Genomic DNA, 16,764 nt, shown 5'->3' with positions numbered 1-16,764 from the left:
TTGGTTTAGACATTTCTGTTTATCTGTACCTTCCAAAAGGGAAATGAGTACCCGCCTTGCTAAACACCAGCCCAGTATCCAGGATGCATTTTGCAATGTTGCATCAGGACAGTATGTGCAATGGTGTGTGGTTTCTAGTTTGTTTGCTACCAAGAGTAAAATCTTCCCCATTTTCAGAAAGACTTGAGGTTAATCTTACTTTCTTAATATTTATATGCATTAGCATTATTGCAGTTTGCCAGTCTCTCTTGTCTCACCTGGGCAATCATGACCCAGCTCACTGCTCACATGTTACTTGACTGCTGATAAAAAGTGTTGGGGTCATGACTATCTGACGACGAGGAAGATGCTTGTGCCACTCAAGATATCCTGCTTGCTCAGCTGCCACTGAAAATTGTGAAGTCAAGATATCACCCACAGACAGTTCAGGCACCTCTTAATAAATCATCTAGCCATAACTAGTTTTCTAAAGGGTAATGGCCTCACCTCTGAGAGGCTGGTATAGCCTGTCTTGGTGCACAAGAAATAGGGCCAGGTACTCTGGGAAGCTCAATACCTTTTAGTTGTAATTGTGCTCTAGAATCTTAATCTTGAGTGTTACTTCCTGTCTAAAATCCTGATCCAATTTCCCACTTTCTAGATCTAGATCGTGTCCTAGTTCCTTCTACTGAGTGCTAGATCCTCATCTGCCCTTCATCTATTCAGCCCTGGTTCCTAGATCTTGCCTCTTTCTTTTCCAGCTCCAGTTTCTGCTTTAAATTAGCTTGTCTGAACTTGTTTCTGTGTGGACTACTCATGATGCTGAAGACACTTGCAAGCATTGAGACTAAAATTATAATGAGCCAAATGGGATCTTCACTTAACCATGCAAACCTTAGTTTTCATAAGCTTAAAACATTTTCCAAGGACAGTGACTGTGATTAGACAGTGATAGTCTAATCAAGAAATAAGATCTGTAAAATTCTAGTTCAAGCTACTATGAAGGTGAATCACATCTTTCAGCAGAATATCAGTAATAGATTTACATGTGGTAGAACCATAAATAAAACGATAAACTGAAAAAAAATTGTTTACACATTTCTAAGAGTGCTTCTTCCTTTTACTGTTTGGTGACACTTCCCCATTCAGAAATTATAACAATAAAAATGTCTCTTACCCATTTCACATATTGTGAAGGCAGAGAGATGCTTTTTCCACAAGTTTCCAAAGAAGATTCAGTAAATACCTAAGAATGTTTTCTCAGTTGTACAACAGACCCCTTGTATGCAAGTGATCAGAAATTGTACTTGAAAAATATATGCTGAGAATAAGAGTATGAATAAGGATATTCATTATAACAGGGCCTCTTAACTGGATGTGTCCATCTGGTGGCTGTATTAAGATAATTAACAGAGGCAACTGATGTACAGGGTCTATTTAGCAGAGAATCATTTAGCCAAAAGCAGATTCCAACAGAGAAGATGATGGCAAAGGCTGCAATTTCCCAAGCTGGATTGAGAAGCGTACTGTCATAAAATATTGGCACGGTTCTATTTCACCCGTCTTCCTGTAGAAAGACAAATTAATTTAAATTCTTGTTAGATTGAATGCAATAGTTTTCATTTGAACTTTTATTCCTGAAGTTTTAGCAATTAAGGTTCAGATAGCTCCAAGACTGATTTCTGCCATGAAATCCACCAAGAAAACTGAATTGTTGACTTCCTCCATTGTTTGCAACATTGCTTTAGATGTGCAGGTGGAGACATGAAAAGAGTTCATAGATGTTCTGATATTAATAATGACACCTTTAGCTGTCATCATTAAGGCTGTTATGTTCATAAGATAATATACCTAGAAAAGGAAGCCTTAACATTATGTTTTCCTGCTGTTTTTCCCTAAGCAAAACAGGCTATTTATCATAACAAATACAGAGTCAAAATTACAGTGACATATGTCACTGACAGTGACATATAGGCAACCATACATTGCTTAATACTTCAAAATCAAAACCAATAATGTAGTGTATTAGGAACTGCTTAAAAAAGCAGTTTTCTTATTTTGTCTGTGTAGTGATGTTTCATCTTCGAAATATGGGGCTTCTCTTACAGCCCTACAGCTTATTCATATAAGCATTGTTTGAAGTACACTGTACTTTGTGAAAGAAATGAGCCCTGCGTAGCCAATGTATTATTTATTTAAGTGACAAGCACAGTTTGGAGGTTTTTGTAAACACAGTATAAAATACTAGACTTGAAGAATGAACTCAAAGTCCCCCCTCAAAGGCTTTTATGTAAGAATTCACCAGTAAAATGTTTAATACAGAAAGTCAAGTTAGCACCTCCCAAGAGTGAAGTGGCATGGAACAGAAAAGAATGGATGTATTTTCTTTGAAGCCTCCATTTGTGTGTTTACCTGTAAGATTACCCTTTCTATTTATAGTCATTACAAGAATTTGAAACAACCACCTTGCAGTAGGATTACTTGACTCAGACTTATTGTTACTATCACAACAGATATTTTCTAACTCCTGTGAACCTGATATACTTAAAAAGAAATTGAATCTTAATTCTTTCTTGCTTATCATTCAAAGACTGTCCTGCTGTGTAGTCTGCCTACAAGGCTAAGTAAGACCTGTCAATTCCTAAAGATAATTTTCCTACATCTGAGTATGTTTTGCTCCAGGTTCCTTCTTCCAGGAGTTTCCAGCCTCTGCTACCTGTAATATTGCCCACCCACTTGTACCATGAAGACAGGCATATTTTTTTGTATACATTTTTCACGGACATATTCAGAACTTGCTGTCTTCTGGAGAAACAGATAATCATTGCAGCTGTTCTGGTGACACTGAGTAGAGGCTCTAGCTGCCAAGCAGTACATAAGAATATGGTTTATAATCACATTACATACAAGCCAGGAAAGAAATATAAATTAATTATATTTTATAAAGTATGTATTTAATATATTTATTAAATGTTGACATAGAAAAATTCATGAGATTGAGTTTTATTTACTGTCACTAAAAGTCACAAAGTGATTCAGAATTTTTCTGCTATAATTTTGGAATCATTTAGTCCACATCATAAGAAAACTATCAGAAACAGGAACTCTTCCAGAAAACCCATACAGCCAATAGATGAGCACTCAGAATTTCAAACCACTGGAGAAAAACCAAAATGAATTTGCATCTGTAAGAACAGACTTGTGGAGGTTTCTGCATTCCAACTCTTCTTTACGAAATATCTGTGAAAGACTGCCAAATTGTCTCAAAAGTGTCAGTAGAAAAGATTACAGAACAAAATTAACAGCAGCAAAGCCAGTATGATCATAGCTAGGAGTTTTAGTGCCATAAAGAATGAGGTAGCTGCATGACTATGTCTGAGATGTAATTTTTTACTTAAAATTGATGTTTTAAGTGAAAGAATAGAAGAAGGCATATGGGACATCGATTGTTTACAGGATTTATGAGTTGAATGAAAGAGCTATTTACTATTAACTCTTATGTTAAGAGTTAATAGTATGAGAAATGCTTAATTAATGCTTAATACTCTGTAAGTATTACTTTACTTACAGAGCAAAGTAATAGAAACACTAAAAAAGCATAGAATACATGAATATCTTGATTAATTGTATAGATTTTAAACTTCATTAGTTTAAATTCATGTTAGATTGAATAAAAAATGTGAGAGAACCAAGATAAAAATTGCCATATATAAAAAAAAACTTTGTGAAATTTGGCTATCACACATACCAACACTGAATAATTGCAAATGTGAAAATCTAGCTTAAAAAATGTTCTCACCTTAAGCCAGGTATTTCCACTTTTTTGTAACTCAAATACAGAACAGACTAGCAGTTATTATTTCTAACTGAGGAAGAAGCTTTCCCATTTGTGACTGAATTCAATGATTTCAGGCAAATGCATGAGCAAGGTTTTCCTTAGAAAATTAGCTCATAGAATAATTTGGTTATTCATGGTTGATCTTTGCCTTAGGATATACTTTTGAAAACACATTCTTTTTCCCCTCAGTGTTTCTGAGGAAATATATCCATCAGTCCCAATTATTTGGTGTGAAATAATTTCTGATTGAAATGATTTCTGATAGTCCAGTAGATTATGAAATAAATTGTTCCAAACCATCCTGCCACCCAAACCATAAATAAGGTGAATATCTCAAGAAAATCAGGGTTATAATAGTGCTGTTTGTGAAACATCTATATACTAGAGGAAACCATTAAATTTTCAATTTTAAAACATCACAAATATAGAACTAATAGCAACAATAATAAAAATCACATTATAAAGGCTACTTATTTGCACCTAATTGCCCTGCCAATTTATAACAGACTAATGCTAATGAGATGTAGTGGGAAGCCCTGCCATTGATTCTAGTTCAGATGCACAGAGTAATGTGATGTAATGCACACTGGGACAGTACAAATACCCTTAAAGCTTCCAAAATACTACAAAGCTTACATATTTTTTGGACACAATAGCCAATGGTCAGGAAAAAAAAACAAAAACAAAAACCACCAAACCAAAGAAACCCAACCAAAACAAAAAAACAACAAACCCAAAACTAGCTGCAGATGTCAGAGCAATTTTTTTTTTGTGAAAAGTAAAAACTGTTGTGGGATATTGTGTTTTACAGAACACAGACTATCTTGTGGTTGAACATCATTTTCACAGGATGTCCCAAGAAAAGTGGACTAAATTCAATTTCGCTTCTGAAAAAGAGTGGAAGACTAGACTATTATGTGGATCTCATGTCACAATTCATGCCACGTGAGGTTCAATTGCCAGCATCAGGATAATTTCTGGACTCCTTGGGAAGACTTTGGTCTTCCTTTGATTTCCTTGATGGCTTTCAGTTTAGTCTCTGCTCTGAACTTGGTAAAAAGGCATTTTTTTGTCTTCTTTGGTCCTCTCTTCAGTAGTAAGGCAGTTTCTTATGCTGTAGTTTATAAGGGGTTCCTGGTATTCCTGCACATGGGAAGGTTGTAGACTATTGTTACTACTGAGAAGTTTTTGGGAGCATTTTTGCAGATGCTTACTTTCATGACTAATGGGCTCTTTCAGGAATTTTGGGAGAAGCTACTATATAATGCCAACGTTTTTGGTGGGGTTGCCCATTGCTGTAGTTTTTCATTGGATTGCCACCTTTTTTGTCCATATATTCCTACACAGATCCTAATTGCAGTAGAATTTTATTAAATGGTGTGTTTTGATGTAATCTTTTTTGATTCTTGAGCAATGAAGAATCTCAATGGATATGAATCTCAATGGAGATTTCTTCTTCCTTTCTTGTCTCTTGTTGGTGTTATTCCACATGGGTTTTTTCCTGTCTCATGCTTGGCACTCATATGTGTTCTAAATTTGAATTACAAAGTAATAAAATACAGATAAAATATTTGGTCTTATTTTACATGTAAATTCGTTGGGATTAATAATTGACAATATGATGTATATTTTAATTTAACATTAGGAATACACCAATTTGATACTCTAGCTGCTTGTTAGACTAATGATTTTAATGGATCATTCTTTTCTGTTATCTTTTCTGACTTTAGGGTTTCAGTCAGAACTATGCTGTTTTTCTTTCTTTTTCTTCAGCTGTAGTTAAGTTCTCAGATATGAAAGACACTTTGGATATGTACAATCCCCCCGTTTTACTTCGAAAAATGTAATGAATCAGAAACCAGAATACTTTTCTCTGCTTGCTTTTGGCACAGATTGATTAATCTGGGTGTAGTAGAACAATTATATAATTCTTTCCTTGAAGATATTTTTTAGGGCCAAGGAACCCACCCCAAAATGGCTTCTATTAATTTTCTTTTACAGTCTAGGACACAAGGGAAATAAGTGATGTCAACTGGAACAAGAAATTAAAAATATGTTCATGTTTAACGTACCTTAGTATACGCATGCACACTCAAAGACATCAACACTCCTCCTTGTTCTCATATTTAATCATGAGTAAATATTGCATTTACTAAACTTTGTTGCAACTAGGAAGATGTCACAAGATTTGTGGAGAAAAGTTTTTCTGAATTGCTTGGCTAAATTGTTCATTAGATAGGTTTCCCAAAGGAAAAAGCTCAAGCTTTCTCCTCTTTGCTTTTGATTTTTGATCACTAAGTGGAGAAAGGATTTCCTTTGCAATGGCCTCTTCATTCACAATTCAGCTTTACAGTCGATTTCTGTCATGGGCATTCGCCCTTTTCTGGCCATGGTGCAGCTCAGTTTCCTCCTTGTCACGAGCCTTCATGCTCTCTGGTGACCTCCCTCTGGGCGCTCCTCCGTGTGCCCTAAAACCTGGCACAAAGGGAACAGCACGCTCCGACCAGCGAGCGCTGTCGGTGCCACTCCGAAGCACAAATGACACTGTGTCTCTAACAGGACAAGCACTTTGTAGTGATTATCAGCTTTGATTTTTATGTTATTTTGAGCATGTTAAAACAAATTAACTGCTCTAATGCACGTATATTTTCCTGGATGCTTTAACTGCTGACATCTCCTACAGATAGCTCTTTATATATTGCGTCTACTGTCGGTGTCTGTGCAGGTCAGCGAACCCATGAGCGCGGCACGACCATCCCTTTGCCTGCGGGTGTTTTGTGAGGGGCAGCAGCTCTCCCTGCCACTGCCCTTGGCCCAAAGACGCCCTTGGGTTCAGGGAAGGCACAGCCCCTGAAGGTAAGGACGGGCGGAGCTGCCGTGCCGCCCCCACGGCCGTGCCACGTGCCCAAAGGCCACAGCCAAGGAGGAGAAAGAGGAGCGGGACCAGGACGAGCAGGACGGAGGCAGCCGGACCTGCCGGCACCGCCCCGCCCCCTCCCCTCCCCCTTGGGCCTCGTCGGCCGCCGTCCGCCCATCCCTCAGGTGAACGCGTATCCCTCCGCCGCGGCCGCCCCTCGGCCGGGCTCGCACCCGGCAGTGCCCGGATGGAAACTGTGATGGCGGCCGGCAGCGCCTCGCCGGGCGGTGGCGGTACCCGAGGTAACTCCGCGGGGGGCGTCGGGCGGGGAGTGGGGAGGCCCCGCGCGGTGCGGAAGGGACGGCCCGGCGAGGCTCGGAGGGGGCAGGGGGCGCGAGCGGCCGCGGCGGGACGGGACGGGACGGGACGGGACGGTGCCCCGTGGTGAGGGTGAGACATTAAATAGTCCGCGCTCGCCGCCGCGGGAGGCTCGCGGGGCAGCCGGGGCTGGGGGCGGGCGGGACCGCGGGCGCACCCGGGGCGGCGGGACCGGGCAGAAATGGTCTCGTGTGCTGCCGGTGGGTCGGCCGCGGGACCGTATCCCTCCGCCGGGCTGCGCGCCGAGAGTTGCGGCCGCCCCGGGGCCGTGCGGGCGGGGGCGGTGCTGCCGCGGGGCTCCCGGCGGGGAGCCGGCCAGGGACGCGCCTCGCTCGTCCCTACCCCGATGTCGCCAGCGCCCGCTGCTGTGCCCGCGGTCAGACGGAGCTCCCGAGCTGCCGCCGCCTCGTCGGCCGCCCCGCGCTTTGTCCGGCGCTTGGCGGCCGCCGCAGCCCCTGGCCGGCTCCCGAGGCACCGCTGCTCCCCCGGCAGCGCCGGGCGGGCGGCAGCAGTGTCAGCCCGCCGCTGGGCTGGCGCTGGCCGCTTGTCGCCGCCGCGTTCGCTGCTGTGTTTGTAAATGGCAAGTTCGCCTTGTGGCAGGGGCAGTCTGTGCGTGTGAGCTCTGAGAGTGCTTTTTGGTTTTTTTTTTTTAAACTAAATCGCCGTTGTGTTGGTCAGGTTGTGTCTGACTGCTCCAGCTCTATGGGTTTCTTGAGATCTAGTTTTGTGAGTTCCTGCATTTGTGCAGGTCTTGGGAGACATTAAGGCGCCACTCTAAATTTGCAGGCACACGGAATAGAACTGGACACGGGATGTGCTTCAGTATAATTTTATTTATTAATTTAATAAAATTTAAGTAAGCCAAAATTTCTTTAGAAACCTTGAAGATACTGCTTGCTAGGATACATATTTTGAATGTAGTTCGAAATAGGAAAACTGTAAAAGTTACCTAATTTAGCAGTGTCTTCTAGCTGTAATTTCTCTCTAGATCAAAGCATATAGCTTAAACTTTCTATCTGTACTTTATTAAACAAAATATGGACAAATTGCAGCACTTTGGGGGGGAAGAAAATTGTGACTGAGAGCCTCAAGTGGTTACTTATGCTTGTTCATAGTGGTTTGGGGATTTTTTGAGTGAGAGTTAACTGTGGCACATGCTTATTATTTTCAATGTTTGTACTCATTTTATCTGCATTTAAATCTACTTACTTGTTTCAGCTACTGTGAACGTAATATTTTGCCTTTTTTACAGGCTTTTGCACAACTTCATAGAAACTTACAATTAGGTCTTTGCCATTAAAATTTTTGCTTGAGAAAAGATAAGTGCCTTTTGAGTTCAAGTTAAAATTTGATGGAGTACCAGTCACTTCTTTCTATGGTTTTTAGGTTATCATGTGTTTATGCTTCCCAGCTATAAATGCCTGAGGTGTAGTGGCAAAGCTAAGGTAAAATAGGCATTGGTATATTGTGTTTCTATACAGTATTGGTATTGCATTTGATGGTGTTCTTTGGGAGAAAAGTTGGTATGTATTTTTGTCTTCAATGTATTAAAAATCTACATAATGTAAATTTGTGAGGGATTTGGGCTTTTCAGCTTATTCTTTCCAGTTTTTGCTTGTATTTACACCATTTAAAATACCTTTTCTTTTGTTTCCAGAACTTTTTCTAGTATTTGTCCTGACTGTGGCCTTGTCTGAGTCTTGCAATCTTACCTCTTCTGTGTGTGTGGAAAAAGCCCAGCTGTTGAAGAATTGAAGTCAAGTATTTTCTTAACATGTAAGTCAGACTTCTTTGAAAATATACCTTTAAGATCCCTGGGATAAAAGAAAACTTTTTTTAGTGGTTGCTTTAAGTAAATATTTTTATTTGTCATGCTGCAATAGCTTGTTGATAGTTGCATGCTACCCAAAAATAACAAAATGAAATTGTAAGTTATTAGGTTAACTAATTGAAGGGGATCTGAGATCGGGACTCTTTGCCAAACGTAAATGTTGCCTAGTTGAGGACCACATTGGCTTGGTATTGAAAGCCTGAGCCTTGATCTCTGCAGCACCTTATCCACTTCTGATTTCTATAGTTTTAATTGTAAACGTACTTCAGTTTTCAGTGTCTGGCAGTATAACCTTTTAATCTGAAGGATGGGCAGCTACCATCAGGATCATGTATTGCATCATGCAAGCCGTAATCTTTGTGTTGCACCTGGATTTTAAAAAAGTTGTTCAAACAAACAAATCCAAATCATTTTTAGTTACTTATACTTTATGTGGAAGTTCAACTTACTTCTATTCAAATAAGGGATATACCATTGGCAAGAGAATGCATTTTAATGCAGTACTCTTTTGATGGAAATGGAATGTAAATGCATGAGTTGTTCTCTTCTCAAGGCTCAAAGCTGGGTGATATCCCACGTATTAATCTTTTGTGTGGAAGATGGGGATTGTGTCATTGAGTTAAAAGAAAAATAAAAATCCTGTACCCAAAGTGTTTCCATTTGGAGAGATTCTGAGGAGGAAGTGTATGTCTCTGTGGTTTCTTGTTTTGGGGTTTTTTTTTTGGATGTCAGATGTGTAGTTGAAGTCTTGCAGGTCTCATATCTGGAGAACACAGTTAAGTGAATTTACTTGATATTAGAGTCTGTGTTTATTATTTTCAAGAATTGTGCAGAAGTGCTAGTATCTTCTCCAATGGAAGGCATTAAAGCATGTGCTTAAAAAAAGTGTTTTGCTTTTCTTGCTACATGATACAAGAACATGGACTTGAAAATTTTTCAGTCTCCATTTTCTCTGTAAGGTATTTGCATGTCTAATGCTAGATACTTCCTTCTCCCAGGACTGTGGGAAAATATTTGAAAGACTTTAGGGCTGATGCTTATGATGGCTTGGAGATCTAGAAACAGTCCTTGCACTTATTCACAGTGAGGGTATGATCATTATTTGAGTTGGAAAGTGAATAGTTATGATGATCTAATGAGTTGCAAGTCTGTGTTGCTTCAAGGTGAACCCAAAGGTAGGGGAGAGAAATTCACAAATCAGATTTCAGCCAACAATTTACTAACTTTTGTTAGGAAAGAAGAAAGTGACTTTGTGACTTGTACTGTGGAAAAAGTTTTTTAATTATAAGTGTTATACTAGTGAAGAAACAGTTCTTCCTTTCCAGTGTTGCTTTTCAGAATTTAAGTTAATTTTGCTGCTGTTCCAATTCTGCTGATTCTGTGTCGACATTCTGTGCAGGAGTGTTGTTCAAGCATAGACTTGAGCTGCTGTAAATTGTTGATGCAGCCTGTTATGGAAACACTGACATGAAATCTGTAGTGAGACAGTGATGCTGACCATAACTGTTTGAGCCTTTTAATCCATAGAGGGGTACTGTTGTCAGTCATGCACTGAAAATATTAACATGTACCCAGGAACATGCAATGAGAAACCTGAGAACTTTTATCTGTTGACTGATTCAGACTCGTGTGGTACTAAAGGTAGGCATGTGAAAAATTCATTGTAGGTCAGTGTGATTGGATTTTTTTGCTGTTGGTAAAGGTCATGTCTGCATTAGTGAAGTAGATCTTTTGTCAGATTCTGATTTTGCTTTCTTTCCTTTTTAAGCACAATAGCAACTAATACAGTAGCACACTTGAGTAATAAAAATGTCAAATTCTGTAGATTCTGACTTTTTTTAGTACTTCATTTAGTGACCCATGTCACAAAGGAGTGTTTTTATTTGCGTGAAATCCCAAATGAGTAATAAACACAAGCTTCATTTAAAAAAAGTAGGTCTTTGGATTTCTTTATGCTTACAGGGTAGGAGAAACCCAAAACAAAGAAATAACGGTTATAGTGTAATAGCTTTTTTTTTTTTTGCCTCATCCTTTTTTTTTCACCCCTTGAGTAATATTATAAAAATTAACTACTTCAGAGATTGGCATATATTTGTTAGTGAATTGTAATAGGTGTTCTCGTTGCATTAGTTTTAAAAGTAATTATTTGCTTTGTTTGTTTTTTAATTTCAGGAGAATGAAATGGGGAAGTTGTAGAGCTTTGAGAATAACTTGGTGCTGTTGTCTCATTTGCTGCCGGAAGTAAGACCCAAGAATTCACATAAGGAAAAGTAGAACCTAAAATCATGTCATCTAAACAGGAACACTTTTTTTGTGACAGAAAGCAAATCAGTTTCTTAAAACACAATGCTCTGAAGAATTTTTCTACAGACATTACCTTGAAAAAAGAACTGGTGCGTGATCCTTTAAGTATGACAATTCAACCAGCAATTTTAGATGTCAACCTCACTTATGGACTAAAAAACGTGAAGATTGAATTGCCCAAGGTGAACATTCCAAATGAAGTATTAATGAAACATGAAGTTGATAGGTTTAGAAAACTCTTTCAGTGTAAGCAGCAAACTGCAAGGAAATCGTTAAGTCTAGAGAAAATAAGTGGAAGCAATCTCAGTTGTTCAGAAGGAAGCCACTTGCAAATTAAACCAGAAATGCAATTTGAAGAAGGGTTGAAAACTGCAGCAAAGATACTGAATTTCACTTGTACGAAGTGCAAGGATAACATTAGATACAGCCCAAATGACCTACAGAAACATTTTCAGCTGTTACACTATGGTGAGTTGCCTCTGTATCCTTGTGAGATGTGCAGCTTCTCAGCTAACGACTTTCAGTCGTTTAAACAGCACAGACGCATCCATCGTAGCACTTTAGTAAAATGTGAGCTCTGTAATGATGAACAGATATACACTTTGTTGGCTTTGACAAAACACTTCTTATCAAAGCATTGTGTAAATGGACACTTTCAGTGTGAAAAATGTGGGTTTTCTACCCATGATGTGGGTACGTTTGTTCAGCACATTCACAAGCATAAGGAGATTCCCTATAAATGTGGAAAATGCCATCAAGAAAACTTTACAGAAGAGGAGCTCCAAAATCATCTTCTTGTTCATACCAGTATGTTTTCTTTTGGTTGTCCCTATTGCAGTTACAGCACATCACGGAAAGATTATCTCTTAAAACACATCATAGCTTTACACAGAGACCACTTCATTGCAAAAGAAAAACTGGAAAAGGATAAATATGAAAAAAGAATAGTAAAGACTCCAGCAGGACTGAAGCTTGTGTTAAGAAGGTATAAAACGGGAACATCAAAAAAACCACTTTGGAGACGGAAGAAGATAAGCAGTGGAAGTGACAGTGCCGGAGAAGAAAATACACAAGTGCTAAGAAGTGTGAATAAAATTCAGACAAATGCTGAGGAGCTGAACCAGTGTATGAGAGATGTGGAAACAAATGAAGAGAAAGATCAAATGAAATACATGGAAAAGCGTCATTTCGTGGGTGGAATGCTCTCTGCTACTACTGCACAATACAATAAGGCAGATGATGGGACAAGTTACGGCCTGGGATTATTGAAAAATGGTGTTCATGGGCCAACAGTATTGATGGTTAAAAACAATAAAATAGCTGTTCCAGCAAATTACAGTGCTAAATTTATGGGCTTTAAAATGGTAGATGGAAAACAACATATTGTTATAAAATTACTACCTACAAGTAAGCAAAATGAATATTTGTTGGGTCAGAAAGTTGATCCTGTTAAAGATCGTTCTGCAACTCCTTTGCTACAGACTGCTGATCCCTGTGGCTTGTCTTCAGGTGCTATACCACGTGTAATTGATCAGTCAGCTTTAACGAACAATTGTGTTCATCCATTAACCTCCTCTCCATTTTCTTGTCCTGCTCCTCATTCAGGAAAAACAAAAGTGGAAAAACAAAAGAACTCCATATTGTATGGTAGGAGTGTTTCTGAAACTGTAGCACCTTCTAATATAGGTGAAGGAGAACGTCCAAATTGTTTGCCAGTGAAGCTGGACTCAACTGTACCTCCACATGAAGAGGTAACAAAAGTTGGAACTCAAACTAGTATCTCATGGGGAAGCTTTCGTCCTTCAAGTCATCCTCAGGTATTATCACCCGCTATTGCAAATACCCTTCATTATGACCCTGTGAAAATGGCCTTCTTTCCTGAACTGAAAATGCAAAATGGTGGCCTGAATAATAGTAATGGAACTAATAATCTCTGTTATTCAACCTCAGTGGATTCATCTAATGAAGGGTTGTTGTCTTTTCACAACTATTCCAAAATGGACTCTTTGGATAATCCATGTAGCATTTGGACGTCAACAGATGACAGGTACAAAGAATTTAGCAAAAGAAGTTCTTTTCAAAACAGTAGAAATGAACCTGCATCTTCACATTCAGAATCGATGAAAGATTTGAAAGCAGAGAAAGTTGTGTCAACCCAATCAAATATTAATAAAACTTACAAACACATAAACACTAAGAATAACTCTGTGTCTTTTAAAAGCCAGTCTAAATGTGGTGTTGACAGTGAGTGTTTTACTGAGGACAAGCATAATGGCCAACAGTATTTGGACACTAACGTAGAGCAAGGCTTTCAGAACGTAGCTGAGAAATTCCAGGAAAATGCCTCTGATGGTGTTAACTCTTTCTTAATGCCTAAAATCACATCTGTTTTCTCATTACAAAGTGAACAGGCAGCTAATTATTTATCGCCTGAGATAAACCAATTACTGCAAGATGTGTTAAAAGTAAAAACAACTTCTCAGCAGGAGCTCCACAGCAAGACTAACTGTGTCAAACTTCGTTCTGATAAGCTGCTTTCTGGTCCTGAGAGTGGGAATGCAGCCTGCGTGTGTTTAAAAAGCTCTGCAACTGCATGTGGTTTTCAGAGGCCTCCTCCTAACGTACACTTCCCTTTATGTGAGAGAGAGTTCAACACAAGATGTAGCACAAATGAAGGTACATGTTATGGGAGAGAAAGACAGACACCCAAAACAGCACTTGATTCACAGGACATGGACAAACTATCCAGAACTCCCGGTGTTGGTACATTGCTAAAAACTCCTACTCCTACACAGCAGTTAGTGAAAGATAAAGTACTGTCTGCAGCTCAAAATCCTAGCAGCTTTTCACCAGTTTTGCCTGTTCTTCAGGAAGAGAAGAAAGCCCTTTTTGTTCAGTCCCTTCCATCACGATTTTTCGTTCCTTTCCACCTTTCTAACCAGTCTAGACAACAGGTGGTGTCAGGAAAATCTCTTCCATCAACCAGTTCATCAGATGAGCATGTTAGTAAAGGTGTACCTGCATCTTGTGTTTCAAGTAAAGGACCTGGAATGATTTTGACTTTTAGTGGGGCAGTTGGAACAGTCGCAAATACCACTAATGATAGTTCTCAGGTTTTAGGGGGAATTACATCCAGAGAATTTGGGAAAATAACCATATCAGCTTCAGAAGTGAAGGGGGAAAATGGCAGTTTTAGAAATTTAAGAAGTTCCTGTAATGGGGAAGTATGTGGTACAGTAAATGACTCGTTGAATAGTATGCCGTTCAAAGCACCTCTTGTAGTTACAAACTCAACAGAGTCGGCTGTGAAGGCAACTTCTTCTGTGAAGGTGTTACCAGAGCACCAGGATTCTGTCTTTGGTTCTTTGGAGTCAGTAAAACAACAGGAAATTAAACAGGAACAACATGTTTATGCACTTTCGCCTGATGGACAGCAGGGAGTTTTTCTGAAATATATGACACCAAACAAGCCTGTAGTTCATAAACCAATTTTTTTTCAGGATAATGCTCATCAAAATCGTCAACCAAAGAAAACTGGAGCCATGCAACAACAGCCTTTGCTAAAAATTAAGACTCCTACTTCAGATACACTGTCTGATAATACTCGGTCAGTAAGCAACTTGGTGCCCTCACTACATGTGGATCACTTGCAGTCCCTTACTCCTGCACTAGCACAGAAACAAACTAATCTTAGTTTTAATGATGCCTTAAACTTACCAGGTGGGTTAATGCCAGCAAATGCCTCTTTGGCAAGCTCTAATCCAGCATGTCATGTTCCTCCTGTAGAACCTGTTTATTCTGCTAAATCTGCAGGGACGCGGTTGCAACAACGTTCTATTGAGAGTACGCAAGTAATAGCTGCTAACAAGAGGAATAACTCTGGTTGTCAGAAGTCCACATGGACCACCCAAAACAGAACTGCAAAAGTAAAACCTAATTTAAAACAAGCTGGATCCAAAAGTTCAGGAACTGTGGGTGGGCAAAGAAACAAGAATTTCAAACGTAAAAGGAAGGCTAGTTGCCCAGAACCTCCTAGAAAGAAAGCAATGTTGCACAGAAAGTGTAAAGAAAAGAATCGGGCTGAAATTGTTAGGGAATCAGGTAGCCCTTACAAACCAAGGGCATCAAAAAAAACTGTGAGGACTTTGAAATTACTCCCTTTTAATTCTAACCAGCTTGTAAAATGCCCCCGGAGAAATCAACCAGTTGTTGTGCTTAATCATCCTGATGCAGATGTTCCAGAAGTTGTAAATGTAATGAAAAGTATTGCTAAATTTAAGGGACATGTTCTTAAAGTTTTATTGTCAAAAAGAACTGTTGAAGCTCTTCTGCAGCAAGACCTCTGCAATCCTTCAGATGTAACTACTGATAATTTTTCTCAAAAAAGATACAGGACAATAAAACCTCTCAACCCTGTAAAAGAAAGATTTGTCTTAAAATTGACACTGAAAAAGACTAGCAAAAACAATTACCAGATTGTGAAAACTACCTCTAATAATACCTTGAAAGCTAAGTTTAGCTGCTGGTTTTGTGGTAGAATATTTGACAATCAGGATAATTGGGTAGGACATGGACAGAGGCATCTGATGGAGGCTACTCGAGATTGGAATTCATTAATGAAATGATGACCAGTGAAGAAAATATTCATTAAAGTTTTAAAAAAACCCAGTTGGATTAAAATACACAAGTCATTCTGTGTTTTGTATGTCAGTATTGTAACTGAGGTTGAAAAAGGATGCAAAGTGCTTGTGTTTTAAAAGGAGGAGTGTATTCCCAATTGCCATCAGATTTGAGAATGATCAGAGAACGTTGTGGTTTAAATAACTTGTAACTAACTGCAAATACAATTCCATAAAAATATATATTATTTTTATTACTGCTATCATGTGCTATATTTTTATTCTACAGGATGAGTCTTCAGGGCCTTTGTTCTGTACATACTTAAAATCCCATAACATGTAAATATTTTTATACTTCTTGGATTCTTGCACAGAAATTACACCCCTCCTCCCAATTTTACAGTTCTGTGCATGCACTACTAAAACCAATTTTTAAAATTTTTTCAAATACACACAGCTGTTATCCTGGGATTTTTGTTATTTTCACTTATTAGCTCTTGATTTTGTTTTTCAGGGATTGAACACTATTATTAGCAAGTGCCTCAAAGATGTGAAGCAGTTTACATTATGTTGACTGTGTAACCTTGGGTCTGTATAGGGCCATTCCCCCACAGTTTCATTTAAACAAAGCCATATGTGAATGCTTTAAGCTATATTGCTATGCACATGACACTTGTACTATTTCTGTGCAGTTTGTCTACTTTCTTAGTGAAGTATTTTTCATATAAATTAATAAAACATATTATGATTGTGTTAATACGGTGAGTCAGAATGAAATTGATTGAAAGTATACAGTATATATATTCATAATGTATATGGTGTTTAAGAATGGTGAACATTCCTAATCTGTATTGATTTTGTCACTATTAAATTTGCTATAACTTGTGTTTACAGCATATGACTTTGAGCATTTGTAGAAAATGTTTCTATCTTGCTATGTCTGCCACAAACCCTGTAG

General features: G+C 38.9%; 1 protein-coding gene across 1 annotated transcript; it reads left to right on the top strand.

The window, feature by feature from the left end:
• The first annotated feature begins 6,806 nt into the window (after positions 1-6,806).
• On the top strand, positions 6,807-16,697 carry ZNF518A (zinc finger protein 518A). The gene is made up of 3 exons (XM_053984082.1): positions 6,807-6,976; positions 8,710-8,828; positions 11,056-16,697. Exon 3 carries the CDS (start codon positions 11,169-11,171, stop codon positions 15,810-15,812), a length of 4,644 nt encoding a protein of 1,547 aa, XP_053840057.1. The 5' UTR covers positions 6,807-6,976; positions 8,710-8,828; positions 11,056-11,168; the 3' UTR covers positions 15,813-16,697.
• Positions 16,698-16,764: the final 67 nt, after the last annotated feature.

Source organism: Vidua macroura, chromosome 8 (genome assembly GCF_024509145.1).
Source record: "Vidua macroura isolate BioBank_ID:100142 chromosome 8, ASM2450914v1, whole genome shotgun sequence".
Lineage (NCBI taxonomy): Eukaryota > Metazoa > Chordata > Aves > Passeriformes > Viduidae > Vidua > Vidua macroura.
This window is presented reverse-complemented; position numbering and strand designations above follow the sequence as displayed.